The sequence below is a fragment of the Podarcis filfolensis genome, assembly GCF_964270895.1.
Source record: "Podarcis filfolensis genome assembly, chromosome: 1".
NCBI lineage: Eukaryota > Metazoa > Chordata > Lepidosauria > Squamata > Lacertidae > Podarcis > Podarcis filfolensis.
Genome location: NC_139604.1, coordinates 20,765,091 through 20,781,513, shown reverse-complemented (window position 1 = coordinate 20,781,513; position 16,423 = coordinate 20,765,091). Strand labels below are relative to the sequence as shown.

The following is a 16,423-nucleotide window of genomic DNA, read 5'->3' as shown; positions in this document are numbered from 1 at the left end:
ATTTCCACAGAGCTGCAAATTCCTTGTTCTGCTGACGTTTTCTATCTTATAAAGGGCTCCAAGTTTTTAGTTCCTTATTGCCAATCTGAGAGAACCGCTGTGGAGCTGAGGTGACCCAGAAATAGAGGCCGTTTCCCTTCCAGCCAAGAAGACAAAACCCTAGAGACAAAACTTTGGAAGGATGGAGCTCTGTTTTAGTAATCTGATGACACTTAATGTAAAATTACATCGTCTATGCAACCTTTATGGACTGCTGTTTGATGTGGGATAGTTTTATGTTATGAATCCTTTGCTGCGAGTCCCTTCAGAGACCTCTGCAGACTTAAGGATGTTAAGAATCATACAAAATAAATACTTAAAATAGTTATACACGTGTGAAGCTGTGCTGTGTGACTGAGAATTCTTGAATAAATGGAAGCAAGTCATTTGTCAAAACTTGGTCTCTGCGCTTTCTCCCCTTCTGTTATGGGTTGCATTTATGGCAGTAGGGCACACCATCTTACTGAGAGCTAGGAAGGTTTTATTTTCTTTTTAAAATCTTCCAGTGTATTGCAAGGAGGGGAAAACAGATTTGGGAAATATGGATTAACTGCTCCACATATACATACCACTTCAAAATCAAAAGATTTGAAAACAAACCCTCAAACCATTTCCTTTTCATAACGGACTGATGCGGTTGAATATGCTAAGCTTTGTTTTCTGTTTATACAGAGTTAAAAATTTCATTGCCAAAGCCAACAAGAAACATTGTCCAATCCAAAGCATGTTTACTCAGACAAAAGTAACATTTAATGCAGTGGGACTTACTTCCGTGTTCAGGACCACAGTCTTAGAAGACAAATCCCTCCCCAAAGGTACCTCAGTAGAATTATAGCATGTATTAACAGTAGTTTATAAGGCTGGGTACAATTAAAATGCAATTAATAAAAAACATTTGCCATATGTTAATAAATAGTCATACCAAAACAATAAAAAAATAAAACAAGAGCGATCAAGGCTATTTTTTTTCTATTTTGTTTGCTCTTCTCTGCAGAATATACAGTATTAAATTATTTCATGATCGTAAGAATTAGTCCAAAGGAAATATGTGGGGACTGCATCTTTAAATGGAGGACTGGGGTTCCCCCATCACCAGAGAGGAGGCTGGGTAGGGTGCAGTGAGCAGATCGGGAGAAACAAACTCAACAGGACAGGATATTGTAATGAGAGCTGCATAAGTAAGGAAAGGATAACCTTTCCAGTCACATTTTTTTTCAGCCATTGTGTTGCGGGTGGGAGGCAGTTGTGTTTTGTGGTCCTATCCCTACAGGATCAGACTGAAACTATGGTTATTTCCTAATTTAAGACTTGTGGAAGTATTAAGTTAAAATCATGAGCACCCAACTGGAAGCAAAGAGAACTTGCAGCATGTGACTATTCACAATGCAAACAATAGCATCCTATTCACCAGGCTGCAGTAAGTAGAAACCCCAACAACCCATGCTTGTCGTGGACTTGTGGGTTTGATCTCCATGAGAGGTAGTGTATTCATGTTCAATAGCGCTAGTCTCACATTCATTGTCAGGCGAATCTTTAAAAACACCCCCCACACCTTTCTCTGTAGAAACTAAATGTCCAAAAGAATAAAATAAAACCTATTTCTCAAAAAAACATCAATGGACTTTCTTCTGGCTGGCTCCAGTTCCTTTTGCCTTCTCTTCTCTTTGTTTGCCAACGATATGCCGATGAGACTTTTTTGAATAATCAACTTTGGTCCATCCGCCTTCACCAACTTTGCTTCCCTCTTCCTCTTCTATTTTGGGTTTGCTTTCAGTTTTCAAAGGCATCCCTGGTATCAACTTGGGCTGTTGGGGGTAATGAGGAGACTTCCTGTCATGTGACCTCGATGAGTGTTGACTGTACGTTGGCTGGGAATGCCTGCGGAATTTCTCTGGGTTCTTAGCAGCTGCCTGAGCACCTCCCGAACCCCTTGCAAAGCGCCTTCCGCTTCCTGACACACTACGAGAGTCGCCGCTGTGGTAGCTGTGCCTGCTTTTAGTTTTGGACCTGTCTCTTTCCGAAGGGCTATCTGAAGCTGCACTGGAGGTGCTGCTTCCCTTTGAGTTCAAATGCAGCGATGATAAATACGGTGTGGGAGACGATCCTCTCGACTGACTCAGAGAAGTGATCTGATAGGTTACAGGAACCTGGGTCCGTCTCACGGCGGCGGCGTAGGTGCCTTGGTCCTGAAGGTACGGCAAAAAACCGTTAGGGCTGTGAGGGCGGGAACGTTGGAGAGAAGGGCTGCTGGTCACTCGGCGCAGTTTCAGTGCATTCATCCATTGGGCATCAATACCTGAAAGAAAAACAGAGGGCATCAGTTTTGAATTCTTTCTGAGGAAGCACCAAAAGTAAGGGCTGTCCAAGACTTCGCATAGGTGCCGGTGTCTTGTTATCTGTGGGCTTCCTGGCCATGTCACAGTCTGACAGGCAGGGCAGTTGGTTCGCAGGTTGGAGAGAGAAAGAGAGAGAGGCTTAGCTCACTTGCAGTTAGTTTCTTTATGAAGGGAAGCAAAACAAAGAATTTACAGAGATTTCTAATGGGTAAGGGACGCGGGTGGCACTATGGGTTAAACCACAGAGCCTAGGACTTGCCGATCAGAAGGTCGGCGGTTCGAATCCCCGCGATGGGGTGAGCTCCCGTTGCTCGGTCCCTGCGCCTGCCAACCTAGCAGTTCGAAAGCATGTCAAAGTGCAAGTAGATAAATAGGTACCGCTCCGGCAGGAAGGTAAACGGCATTTCCATGTGCTGCTCTGGTTTGCCAGAAGCGGCTTAGTCATGCTGGCCACATGACCCGGAAGGTTTACGCCGGCTCCCTCGGCCAGTAAAGCGAGATGAGCGCCGCAACCCCAGAGTCGGCCACAACTGGACATAATGGTCAGGGTTCCCTTTACCTTTACTAATGGGTAAAATTGTCTAAACAAAGACGTTGTTTGGACTGGCTTGCAGCCCCTCCTTAGCATTCCCTAGCACTCGGTATCAGGCTTCTCTCTCTGTGATTGCTTGTTACGGCAACCTACATGGGACTCCCTTTGTGTCTGCCTGGCTTGCTGTTTGGCAACATGCAGCTACAGCCACCTCATTCTAGGAGTGGAAGGGGAAGGCAGGCTGTCAGTAGAGAAGCTGTCAGAGGGCAAGGTCTTTCTCCTCTCTATCATCGCTGCCTGTGCATCCATCCAAACTAGGAACCTCTTCCCCCTGTCCTGTGCTGGGGCATCTGTCTGCTCCCATCTCGCTGTCCCTCAAGCCCCCTGCTTCCAGCACTTCCCAGCTTGTCCTCGCCTGTGTGACTAGTGTCCCACCATCAATCGCCAGGTTCGAAATCCTCTTCCTCTGCATCTTCCCTGTGGTGCTCTTGGTTGGGCAGATTCCACCACTCTTCCTCATCCAGCTAGTCCCTGACAGGCCATCAATCAGCCCTTTTCTTATAGCGGGGCTGCCAATGTGCTTGGGGAGCTGTGCTGTTAGCCCTTTTCCTTCCAAGGAGATTGCAGTCACTAAATAATGTCGACGCATGTGTTGAGAACACACTTAGGAAAGTTGGTTCTTTCGGCAGGATTTCAAAGACATGACCTCCATTGCTCAAACAATTCTAATTGTTTATAACTGTGCAATGCCCGTCTATGCACCCCTCGAATTAGGCAGATCCTATATACAAATTAGTAGATACAACCGTACACTAAAATACACGACTAAACAGCACACACTTATTTTTAATGCTCTTCTGCCATTGTTCATTGACTTGACAGACTTCTAGCTGTTTGTACTATCTGCAGTTAAGGGACGCAGGTGGCGCTGTGGGTTAAACCACAGAGCCTAGAACTTGCCAATCAGAAGGTTGGCGGTTCAAATCCCTGCGACGGGGTGAGCTTCCATTGCTCGGTCCCTGCTCCTGCCAACCTAGCAGTTCGAAAGCACGTCAAAGTGCAAGCAGATAAATAGGTACTGCTCCAGCGGGAAGGTAAACGGCATTTCCGTGCGCTGCTCTGCTTTGCCAGAAGCGGCTTAGTCATGCTGGCCACATGACCCGGAAGCTGTACGCTGGCTCCCTCGGCCAATAAAGCGAGATGAGTGCTGCAACCCCAGAGTTGGTCACAACTGGACCTAATGGTCAGGGGTCCCTGTACCTGCAGTTATATCTGCAGTTAAGTTTTTGTCCATTGAAATAAGCTACAAAGTTTATATGTCAGGGAAGTTCTGATCCAATGGATGCTGGAAAACAACTGCAAAGTTCTTAGTAAGTGTGAATATTAGACACATTTCTCTGAGAAAAGGGAATTTTAGAGAGATGCCTTCGTTTCTTGTTGAGTGAATGGGATGAGCTAATTGGAGTGTGTTTTCTGAAACAGATATTAATGTCTTGTTTTGTTTTGTTTACTTATGTCCTTCCTTCAACACTCTGCATCATTAAACTTACTGGAATTTAAACTTACTGGAATTGGATCTGCTCCGAGGGTTGCCTTCTGAGTTTGGGAGCGATGTCTGTATTTTAAGCTGTATTGACTTCACCTCATCTTGAAGCTTCACTTTACTCCATTCCACTGGCTGGATATGTCTGGTGGATTTTGGAGTTCTGACAATGCTCTGTTCAACAAGATATTCAGAAGCAAAAAAATAAAGACCCTCATCGCAGTCATGCAGTGTTTGTCCAGACACTGAACTTCGGACTGTGACATTGATGATACCATAAATTCTCATGCTGAGTTTGTTTAATATCCTCTTTTAGTTTGGCCGCAAAGAATTTTTTTCAGTTGTGCAACCAATCTGGCGGCAAATTACGCTTTCTCTCCCCCCCCAGCCCAAAATAGTGTACTGAACAAGGGCAAGATTTTAATGGCTGCCTTTTAACAGAACCGTTTAGTAATTATGAGATCATGTAGTGCTTCAAGTAAATAATCTTTTCTGCCAGAAGAGGTAGGCACTAAGGAGGTATTGTTGCTGAGGTTCCCTTATGGTAGCTTGCCTATAGTGGCTAGCTCTTTAATCCTGCTGTCAGGCTCTGAGACCTGTGAGGAGCTACAGTCTGAAAGGAACCTAGGGTTATTCTTCCTGTTAATAGAAAGCTACTGTTCTTCACTTCTGAGGCAGGCGAGGTCCAGAATTTTCCTATATCGCTCTCTCACTGCTTGAATGCATGCCACAGGACAGAGCTGAAATTTCAATTATTAGCCTCAGTGTGAAATATCCCATTGGTCTTTAAACACTTTTTTTTTGTAAGTATCCAAAAATCTACTCATACAAAGGCTAATTTCCATCCTATTATACATAGCTAAATTGCTTCTAGGTTTTATTTTATGTTTTCCCTCTTGCCCTTTCCCTTCTCCTGTTGTTCCTCTGCTCTGCTAATTAGCGTTTTGCCAAAAAGGTAAGAAAGATTGTCTGTTCAACAAACACCACCTACACCGACCATTACTCAAAAGGAAGAAAAAAGAAAGGTATGTGTGTGTATATATATTTTACACTTAAGGGAGCAAGCTTTCCCAGCTAGGAGTCTGGGTGTGATTTCTGAAGATGGCATTCAAATTCGCATGAGAAGTTGGTAGTTTAAAATTAATTACAGTATTTGGCGTTGATTACAGTGGGCAAGAAAGTTAAGGCATGTCACCTCCTTATTCTGAAACCCTACAGGCAAAAGGAGCGGGTTGGCTCCCCACCCACCCACAACACTTACCTCATAAGTAACTAAACATTCCACAGTCTGATCGTCTTCTATTCCCACAATCCATTTCTCCATTACAAATGGTGGCTGCAAAATAAAAATAAATGAAAGAAACATTTTTGTTTTCTGCCTCATTGTGCAAATCAACTTCTATGCATCCATCCTCTGTCCTTCATAAAGAGTGAAAACAAGCAAACACAGAAACTGTGTCAAATGACTAAATAAATACAAAAGTACAAATCTTAGCACGTGATGTCTCGTTTGGCCTGCATGTCTTCCATGATTTATTTTCATCTTTAGGCATTTCATTTTTTGTCATGCTTTTATTGTTTTCTATGCAACCAACTGACCGATTCATTTCATACTGTATACTCATTGCTGGTTAGAAGTTTAGTCATAGGCATATGCCCTTAAAAATAAGCTTACAGTAATATCTCCGCGAATGTCTGCCTCATCTTGTGTCCATTCCGGCGAACGTCCGCAGCAAACCTGGAAGTACCGGAACGGGTTACTTCCGGGTTTGCCGCTCGCGCGTGCGCAGACAAAGAGCTTTGCCCTGTGTCCTTTTCGGCTAGCAGCTGGGGCTCTGGAACAGATCCCACTTGCAAAACAAGGTACGACTGTACCAGGCTGCAGAAAACCTGCTTGGACTACTGCAATGCGCTCTACGTGGGGCTACCTTTGAAGGTAACACTAAAATTAATCCAGATTGCAGCAGCTAGACTGGTGACTGGGAGCGGCCGCCGAGACCATATAACACCAGTCCTGAAAGACCTACATTGGCTCCCAGTACGTTTCCGAGCACAATTCAACATGTTGTTGCTGACCTTTAAAGCCCTAAACGGCCTCGGCCCAGTATACCTGAAGGAGCATCTCCACCCCCATCGTTCAACCTGGACACTGACGTCCAGTTCCAAGGGCCTTTTGGCGGTTCCCTCACTGTGAGAATTGAAGTTACAGGGAACCAGGCAGAGAGCCTTTTCGGTAGTGGCGCCCGCCCTGTGGAACGCCCTGCCATCAGATGTCAAGGAAATAAACAACTACATGACTTTTAGAAGACATCTGAAGGCAGCCCTGTTTAGGGAAGCTTTTAATGTTTGAGGTTTTATCATGTTTTTAATATTCTGTTGGGAGCAACCTAGAGTGGCTGGGGAAACCGAGCCAGATGGGTGGGGTATAAATAATAATAAATAATAATAATAGTATTATTATTAGTATTACTATTACGAATGAGCTCTATTACTAAGGCTTGGGGTCCAGACTTGCCCAAGCAGAAGGCCATTTGTGCAGCTGGGCTTTTCCCCACCCCTCCTCCTTACTGCAGACCCCTTCCCCTGACAGGCTACATCTTACACACTTTTCAGAAGACCCAACAGGATTTCAAACAATGAACACAACAACCTTTCTCAACCTGGTGCCTTCCAGAAGTTTTGGATTACAGCCCACATCAGCCCCAGCTAGCACAGCCAACAGTCAGGGATGATGGGAGTTGTGGTCAAAAATATCAAGAAGGCACAAGGCTGGAAGGAGGACACACTCAAATAGCAGGTTGAGTCTAGGGCTACTTCCACACCAGGCACTTAGGGTGGAATTGCCATTCTTCAATCACTCCCCGTTTTTATGGGACACCTATAGAATTCCATAAACCACTCTATTGTCACCCTGTATTTTCCTGCAGTTCTTCTGTCTTTGAACTAAACAAATAAAATTTAAAGATAACGGCCTTTCCTAATCATTTCCCCCCCGAAGAAGCATTTTAGCATTAGTTGAAAGACTGGGTTTAAATAACAAGCAGGCTGATAATATGAAATGAACATTCAGGAAAAACTGCAATTTTTTGAATTGTGTGGAAAACCAGTGGAAAAGCCATTATTATTAGTCCAGAAGCAGTTTTCATAGAATAGCACATTTCTACCATGAATCTGCTGTGGGTTTTTCCCTTCATAAAATGGAAGGAACCTGGCCAAACCTCATAAATCCTGGTGATTATAGGCCTGGTTCAAGACACCTTCCCACTAAATATACCTGTTTTATTTCCCCATTTTAATAACATAAATTGCTGCCAAAGGCCAACACTTTATTTTCTCAGCACACCTTGATGAACACTCTTCTCATTTAGAACTTGTCTGTACATTGTCTGATGTACGATATACCTTGTTACAGAACCAAGAAATCACACACTTTAATTGTAATATCTTAAGCGTGCCATCGCTTTCTTATTACCATGACTGAAAAGGTAATGTTAACAGGAAAAAAAAATCTATTGTGATACAAATGTGGGAAGGGGTGGGGGGTCTTTAAAAGCTGCCAGCAGAATGAGTTTCTATAGGCACAAAAGTATGCTGCTGTGGTATTTTAATACCTTTGTTCGAGATCTAGGCAATCATGAAAGCTTCAAGCCCGTAAACAGAACCTTACCTTTGTCATCTTTAAAATCTCTGTGTCAGGTAAGTTAGTGTTAAATGTCACGTCTTTTATGTAAGTTATTGCAATCTCATCCCCATCCATTTCCATGTACATCTTCCATTTACAGTCCTGGCACGGAAAAGAAAATACAGAATATCAAAACTGGACACTGGAGCAATTGTGACTTTTTGTTGTCTCCAAGCAAAAAAATAAAAATAGAAACCCCAATAAATTAATCGATTTTATATTATCTTAGGAACTGAAGGATCCAAACTCCATTTTAATGTGAAATAATCCTTACTTATCAGCAAGAGGGGTTCTTAAATGGGTTTGGGGACGCTCCTTATGCCCAAACAACATCGTAAGGTCAGGGGTTTGATCTGATATTCCTAAAAAAAAAAAGGTAAAGGTAAAGGACCCCTGACAGTTAAGTCCAGTCGCAGACGACTCTGGGGTTGCGGTGCTCATCTCGCTTTACAGGCCGAGGGAGCCGGCGTTTGTCCGCAGACAGTTTTTCCGGGTGATGTGGCCAGCATGACTAAGCTACTTCTAGCACAACGGAACAAACCGCAGCGCAACGGGAGCTGACCCCGTCGCGGGGATTCGAACCACCGACCTTCTGATCGGCAAGCCCAAGAGGCTCAGTGGTTTAGACCACAGCGCCACCCGCGTCCCCCTGAAATTCCTACCACAGGATAAAAAGACAACCCGCTTTTCAGTAATTTAAAACTTAAACAGGTTGCCTTTCCCGCAGCATTGCAAAGGGCCACAGTGAAATCTTTTAAATAAACTTCATCTTTCCGAATATGCTTCATCTCTATATGTACATATAGGTTTAGCTGGCTCACAGCCACAAAGCACAAATTTGGAAGCCTTTCAAGTATTCTGCATCAGCAAGCAGGAAAATGTGGATGGCATGCAGGAAACAAGCAAGTCTCAAGAGATCAAAACTTAAGGACTTCTGTTCCACATATATGACAGCCTTTCTCAGCCTGGTGCCCTCCAGCTGTTACTACAGCTCCCATCAGGCTCTGCCATAACAGGGATGCCAGTTGGAGCTGATGGTAGTTTTAGTCCAAGAGTAGCTGAAAGGAACCAGGTTGAGGAAGTCTGTTATCTGCAAATGTCACCCGAGTTATAATATTATTTACATCTGCACCTGGAGCATGTTTTCCTAAAAGGATCAGAGAAGCCATTTGAACTACGCACATTCAACAGGTGGTCTGTTATTTTGAGAGCAAGTGCTGGGGACTGTTTTAATAAGCGGTCTAGGAAAATTCATAGATTAACAGCAAATGGCCTTAAAACAAGGCATTTCAAATTATTTTCCATTTCTCATTAAGTCTTTATTTAATTCATGATTCCATTTCCCAGGAAGGCATCACAGAGTGATTAACAACAACAACAACAACAACAACAACAACAACAACAACAACTAAAAGAATTTCAAATCCAGCAAAGATAATAAAAAAACCGTCCCTTCCTTCCTCTCGGCTGTTCAGGGCAACATCACTGGCCGTTCCACATTTTATCCCTATCACACAAGGATGTGGTGACTGGCTCAGCCACCCAAGGTGTTTCACCCACAGCCCACCCTGTCTTCATCCACATTTTACAGAGAAGTCAGACAATGCTGGTGACAAGTAATTGCAGTCCACTGTTTTCTACATTGATACCTCGTGTTTTTAAAAAACGATTAATAAAGAAGAAAAAGAAGGGAACCAGAGAGTTGCCACACCAGCAATCTAATGTGGCCAAGGCTTTTGTGCCTTTAATTATATTGTGCATCATTCAGGCTTTGGGGTGCTTTTGTGCCTTTAATTACATTTTGTTGCCTGTTTTCTGCTGATGGTGGAAGTAGGTATTAATGATGACTCAGTTAGGACTGACATTGGACTGACATTAGTTTCTTCAGCATTACTCCTTCAGCTGTGATCAACAGGAAGCAATGAAATGAAAAGAAGAAGGAAAGAGGAACCTTTTAATTAACATTAGGAAGGACTTGTGAGAAAACATTACAGAGGGGCCTTGGCCACTGGGAAGGGCATTGATATTGCAGTGTATTAAAAGCTGTGGGTAACCAATGTTTTAAACTGGCTTCCAGCTAATTATAGAAAAGCAACCCCTTAGCATCACTAAAGAGTTCTGTGTGTGAAAACAACTTTAGTGATCTTCTAACATGGATTCAAACCAAAATGTCATTAGTCCAAGTCCTACAACCACCACACCAAACCTGCTCTTTTTGTGCACGGTACAGCAAAGAAAAACAGAACATTGAGAATAAATTTTTACTATATAATAATAATATTTTTTTATTTATACCCCGCCCTTCCCGGTTCAGAAAACCGGGCTCAGGGCGGCTAACAACAAATTTAAAACACATTGCAGAAGCAGCATAAAATACAGTATAAACATGAATAACAATAAAATTCAAAGTTCAAAAATCAATTTGGGGAAAATCCATCTAATAAGCATTAGATAGTCACCAGGGCTAGCTGGTAGAATTAGTCCTACTTGGGCCAGCGAGGAGGCCAGGGGAGAATTAGCTGTGAGGTCTCAGAGCGGGTAATCTTCATAAAAGGGGAGGGGGAGGGAAGAGAAGGGAAATAAAAGATCAGGCTGAATTCAAATTAAAGGCCAGGTGGAAGGAGGTTAAATCCTGAAGGGCCCTAGTCTCATGGGACAGAGCATTCCATCAGGTCAGAGCCATCACTGAAAAGGCCCTGGCCCTGGTGGAGGATAGTCTGACTTCCTTAGGGATATATATATCCTTAACAAACGCTAAAATGGCAATGAAAAGACATTCCACGTGATTTAACAGCAAAGACGATGTTTTGTATTGAATCCCTGTAAAATGTTCTTATTCCTAAGTCCATGCAGTTGACATAAATATAAAATATTTGGGCTCTTATTCATTATTATGTTTTCATATGTTTTTGATTTTTTTAAAATCAGTTTCAGCAAAACTTTAAGCAGATGGACCAGTCTTCTTTCTGTATGGGAATAACTCATATTAACTTGTATCACTGTAGTCATGATAATTAGGCATAGCTGCCAGAAAATGACCCCAGCTACTTCATGACTCTCCAGGGGCCTTGCTGCTGTATCTGCCGTCAAAAAAGGCTTTTGACTCTGGTTAGCATTGACCCGTTACTTCTTAAGCAGTCAGCCCAAGGACAAATATTTAGGGGAATCTAAAATAAAGCTATGTTGCTGCCATCATATGACAGAGCAGTACCATTTTGGAAGTTTAATATAAGATTACATAATTAACTATATTCAATTTAGAATTGGTTATATGTGTTCACTTTTTAGTCACCTTGCTTTCCATTTTATCTTACGCGCCCTGAAAACCTGCATGTGAGCTCAAATATATATATTTCCCCTTGTACGGTATCTCTACATCAACCCACAAGCTTCAATACATCTCAAAACGAAAAGGGCCAGGCTATGGCTACTTGACCCTCAATGGTTTCATGTCGCAGGATGGTCTACTTTACAGTGGCAAAAATACAGAAATTCAGATACATATAAAATACTGTAACTTGACCTTGCTCCGCAGGAGATGAATAACAGGCAATGGTACAGCGACCATAGTTAATTTTACTGTGCTGGGAAATGGCGCTATCGCTACAAAGAGCTTGGGGCAGAAAGAATGTAAATGTTTTGCAAAGATGTTGTTGAGAATTTGGAAAATGGAAAACAAGGCCTCAGCAGAGTCACTGAATATGTGGTAAGATTAAAAACAAAACAAAATCCAAGACCTGAAATAATTAGAGGTCCTCTGTTAAGTTGCAGTTATAGCCCCAGGCACAACCTGAAATATGGGAGTAGCGTAGCCTCAGTTGCCAGTGCCCGGGGTGGGCATGCATGCGCTGGGCGGGGAACTCCAGCCCAGTCCTCGCCACCGACGGAGCAACCCCACCACCACCAGAGCAAAGTGGGACCATGCTGAGCCACCTGCCCCCTGTTCAGGGGGGAGCCCAGCCGGCCGATACAGCCCTTGGTGCGCAAAGAGGAGCACTGGGCGCTGTGGGCGCATGGTTTACACACCCTCAAGAATTGTGCACCCAGGGGCCACGCCCCCTAGCACCGCCCATGCTATGCCCCTGAGCACAGTGCAATCTTAACCATGTTTACTGAGAAGACACTCTGGTTACAATGGGAACTTAACCCCATGTGTGTATAAGGATGGGCCACCTGTGGCCCTTGAGATGCTACATTGCAACTCTCCTCATCTTGGACCCTTGGTTTTACTGGCTAGGCATGACTGGAGTCCAGCAACGACTGGAGGACCACAGCTTCTCCGTTCTATGTTAACACAGACACACCTTCCACAAAAAGCATCATGCAGCATATCAGAAATTAAATCTGCCATCCTGTGGTTCCTGGGAAGGTGACCCAGAGGCCTCAGGATACAGCAGGACTCCCTCTCCATTGAATAGAAAGCTCCAACAAGAGAGAAGGAGATCCTGACTTCCCACTGTTGCAGAAGCTTACTACACCCTGGCTCTGTGGGATTGTTTAGGGATGCGGGGGAGGATATATTGTCTAAGATATCCTATCCCAACTTGTCTTTACAAGTTCAACAAAATCAGCAGAGTTAACATTCCCCCTTTTTAAACACACAGCAGATAGCCTGCTCAGACTCATTAGAGTCTCTGTAAATATTTCCTGGTATTTTCCCTGTTTAATCCCTCCTAAAATAAGATGCTACACAGTCTTCCATATAAAACGTTTACTCACAAGTAATCATCTGTTCACACAGAGGTTCCCAGAAGCCAGACTTAAAAGGTTAGAACATAGTTTAAATGTGGTGACTATCTCCTTATGGGAGAAAGCCCCCCTTTTCTTCTCTTGGCCTGGAGCCAAGGGTGCATCTTAGTAGTGCTGTTGTTAAGATGGCGTCGATAGAGACAAGAGGAGACAAGATGGTCGCCAGCCTGTGGTTCTGGTTCTTTCTACTCCATCTCAAGTTACACATAGGAAGTTTCGTCCCAAGCCTTCCTGATCACCTCACACCTACCCCACCTCTGAGCTAGAGAGAGGTTTAGAGAGAGGCTCAGAAGCTACCATAAATCTCTCCTGATTTCTCTCCCCATTGTTTCTATTGGGAGGGAAACAAGTTATTTTAAAGAATAAAATCATGAAAAAGGATGGAGGGGAGAAAGAGGACTTCTCTGCACTGCCGGCAAAAACCCAGAAGGACTTTGTGTAAGGTTGTTCAGTCATCTTCACAGGGCCTACCTCCTACATTAGGACTGCAACCTTAGTCTAAGAAACAACACCCACAAACAACAAAATCACATTGAAAAGGGTTTGCTAATTGAAGATCCCCATGGAGAATTTCACATGGAAGAATGGAAGCTATACAGTGGTACCTCGGGTTAAGTACTTAATTCGTTCCGGAGGTCCGTTCTTAACCTGAAACTGTTCTTAACCTGAAGCACCACTTTAGCTAATGGGGCCTCCTGCTGCTGCCGCGCCGCCGGAGCACAATTTCTGTTCTCATCCTGAAGCAAAGTTATTAACCCAAGGTACTATTTCTGGGTTAGCGGAGTCTGTAACCTGAAGCGTATGTAACCTGAAGCATATGTAACCTGAGGTACCACTGTAATGTTTTGTTTGTTTTATAGGTTTGCAAAGTTTCCCCATCATTTCTCACAATTCAGACTAAAAAACTACACTTGCTACTTAGCAAAAACTATATGTAAAGCCATGATGTAAAAACCATGGCATCTCTTACTCTGACAGTTTAAACAGATCTGATAGCTTCATACTATTAATAGTGGACCAGAAGCGGCGCTGTCCATTAGTTCTTTAGATCCAGAAGAAGGAGCTGTGGGTCGCCGACCCCCTTTGACCCCTGCTCTCCTGTGCCAAAGAACTATTGTGCATAATGATTTCACCCTTCATGAGCTATGAGAGAGAAGAGGTGCAGCAACAGAGATTGGTTGCATTTATTCGCAATGCTAAGCCATGGTTTAGGGCTATGTGGCTGAGCCAGAATTAGCTCAACTGGAAAAGAAGAAGGTTTTTTTTAAAAAAAAGAATCCCAGCTTAGCGTTCTGTTCAAAGCAGAGATCAGGTTTAAAACAAACTCTGGCCATTTTCAACACAAGCCAACTTCAAATCACGAGTCGTGAAGCGTGCATGTTTAATTAGGCAGAGTTGTTTTATCTCTGGTTCTAATGTAATGTGAAAGCCAAAATCCTCATACTTTGGAGCCAAACAACCCATAAGAGAAGCCCATGAGGAAATGTTGCTTTGCTCAACTTCATCCATGCAGTGGTAAACCGTGGTTTACCATGTTGTGTGAACGATTATTAGCCTCCCTCACATTATTGTATGTGTTACTAAGATAGGAAGCAGAATACTCCGCAAAGCAGTATTATTTTATTATTTCATATAGACATTTGTATTATATCATTATTTAATATTGAAAGAAGCTAGGGATGTATTATGTCATCTGAGCCCGGTCTTGGCTGGGGAGGGCGGGATATAAATAAAAAAATATTATTATTATTATTATTATTATTATTATTATTATTATTATTTATGAAATCCCATCCTAATTGCCAAAGGTCTCAAGACAGAAGCTTGTAGCAGCAAATTATACATTATGACATTCTTTAAAATCTGAGGAAGCAATTGTGAAAAGCAATAATAATAAGGCAAACACTAAAACCAACCAAAAATTCTGGAGATTTTGAAAGTGGCTGTGGAAGGAGAAAGCAATTATGAAACATTATCCCCTCCACAAATGATCAAATCTGTACTGGTGGTGAGGCTTTTAAAAACTCAAGGTGCTTCCTGAACATGGTGACTTTCCCTCACATACATTATCTGAACCCCAGTGTGAAGTCATAGAATTTGCACGATTTCTGTTCTCATCCTGAAGCAAAGTTCTTAACCCGAGGTAATATTTCTGGGTTAGAGGAGTCTGTAACCTGAAGCGTATGTAACCCGAGGTACCAATGTAATATTTTACGTTGCAGAAGATTCGTAACTATTTTTGAGGGGGGGGAGGGATAATCAGTTTTGAAGAAGGCCTATATTCAAAATATGAATTTTATAAATTAGAACGTATTATTATTATTTAATTCAAGAGTTACAGCAAACTAAAGGAGAAACAGAAAAGGAAGATAAATGAGAGGAAAAAATGGAAGTGCCATCATAGCAGGCAACTGGGTATTGAAAAATATAAGATGTAATGTAAGATAAAACAAACATGGGGGAAAGGAAAAGCCTGATCATGCTGGTATTAAAAGTCGTAGCATGTTGATAATTTAAGCTCCCAGTAGCTCCTTTACATTCTCTGCTATTATCTATCTCAGCTGCTGAAACCTGCTGTTTTAAAGGCAATAAGAGTTGGAACTTCTATAGTGTGAGCACCTGGGTTATTTATCATTAAGGCTAACTCTGCTACACTACATTTTATTATGCCCGATTTAAAGGGAGATAACACAAGTATGGTTAATTTGCTTCTCTTCTTTATATATAGTGTCATGACCCACCACTGCTTTGTCCCAGGAGAGAGAGAGAAAGAGAGAGAGAGAAGGAAAGGGAAATAGATAGAGAGATTTAATAATAATAATAATAAATAAATAAACGATAAAAACCCTAAAAAAAAAAGAAGAAATCTGCAAGAAACTCTCCCTCAAAATTCCATCAATAACCTCTTGTAGCGTGTTTAGGGTTGCAGGGTCTGGAACTAAGAATGTTTTAATCTCTTTCAGCAAAACAATGTCTCATAATGATGTACAGGACTATTGCTGTACTGATGAAGAATCATACATAATTCAGCACCTTTCACTTGGCACCACTGTGATATCCTCATTAGTAGTGGCTCACGGTGGCTGTCAGATGGTGTCCATGCGAACGCAGGCATTATATTGTCTTTGAGATCTGCAGCTGCTTCCATGACACTGCCAGTATATAAAAACATGACGCCAGTTTGTTTTATTTAGTGCTAAACCTTCCAGTTTGTAAAAACAAGGCTGACACAGAGCCTGACATGAGGCAGTGAAAATAATTAGCTCTCATTTTCTCAGCCTCCTATTTCCTTCTCCCGCTGTGTTCCCTTTCCACTAAACCACCACATGTCAGTCGAAATGGGAGGCAATTAGTGGGCTCATTTCAGTCCCCACAACTGTGCTGAAAAGAAAGTATTTATGATGGCACAATGAACAGCTGAAAGATTAAATAACATTTGCCTTTTGAAAAGAAAATGACTTCTAGCTAAATGGGCAATTTTTGATTATTCTCAAACAAGCTTAGAGTAGTTTGGTCTTTTTTTTTTTGGAAAAAAAAAATAC

At 42.5% G+C, this 16,423-nt stretch overlaps 1 protein-coding gene across 2 annotated transcripts; it reads right to left on the bottom strand.

Moving 5' to 3' along the window:
* Window positions 1–766: 766 nt before the first annotated feature.
* On the bottom strand, window positions 767–16,032 carry LOC310742810 (mitogen-activated protein kinase kinase kinase 20-like). 2 transcript variants are annotated; one of them, XM_083572420.1, is made up of 5 exons: window positions 15,915–16,032; window positions 8,118–8,234; window positions 5,712–5,786; window positions 4,474–4,624; window positions 767–2,335 (listed from the first exon to the last, which is right to left on the bottom strand). In XM_083572420.1, exons 2-5 carry the CDS (start codon window positions 8,217–8,219, stop codon window positions 1,653–1,655), a joined length of 1,011 nt encoding a protein of 336 aa, XP_083428546.1. In that variant the 5' UTR covers window positions 8,220–8,234; window positions 15,915–16,032; the 3' UTR covers window positions 767–1,652. The 2 variants fall into 2 exon arrangements, with proteins under 2 accessions (XP_083428546.1, XP_083428547.1); XM_083572421.1 differs by lacking the exon at window positions 15,915–16,032 and adding an exon at window positions 12,852–13,071.
* Between the last annotated feature and the right edge of the window lie 391 nt (window positions 16,033–16,423).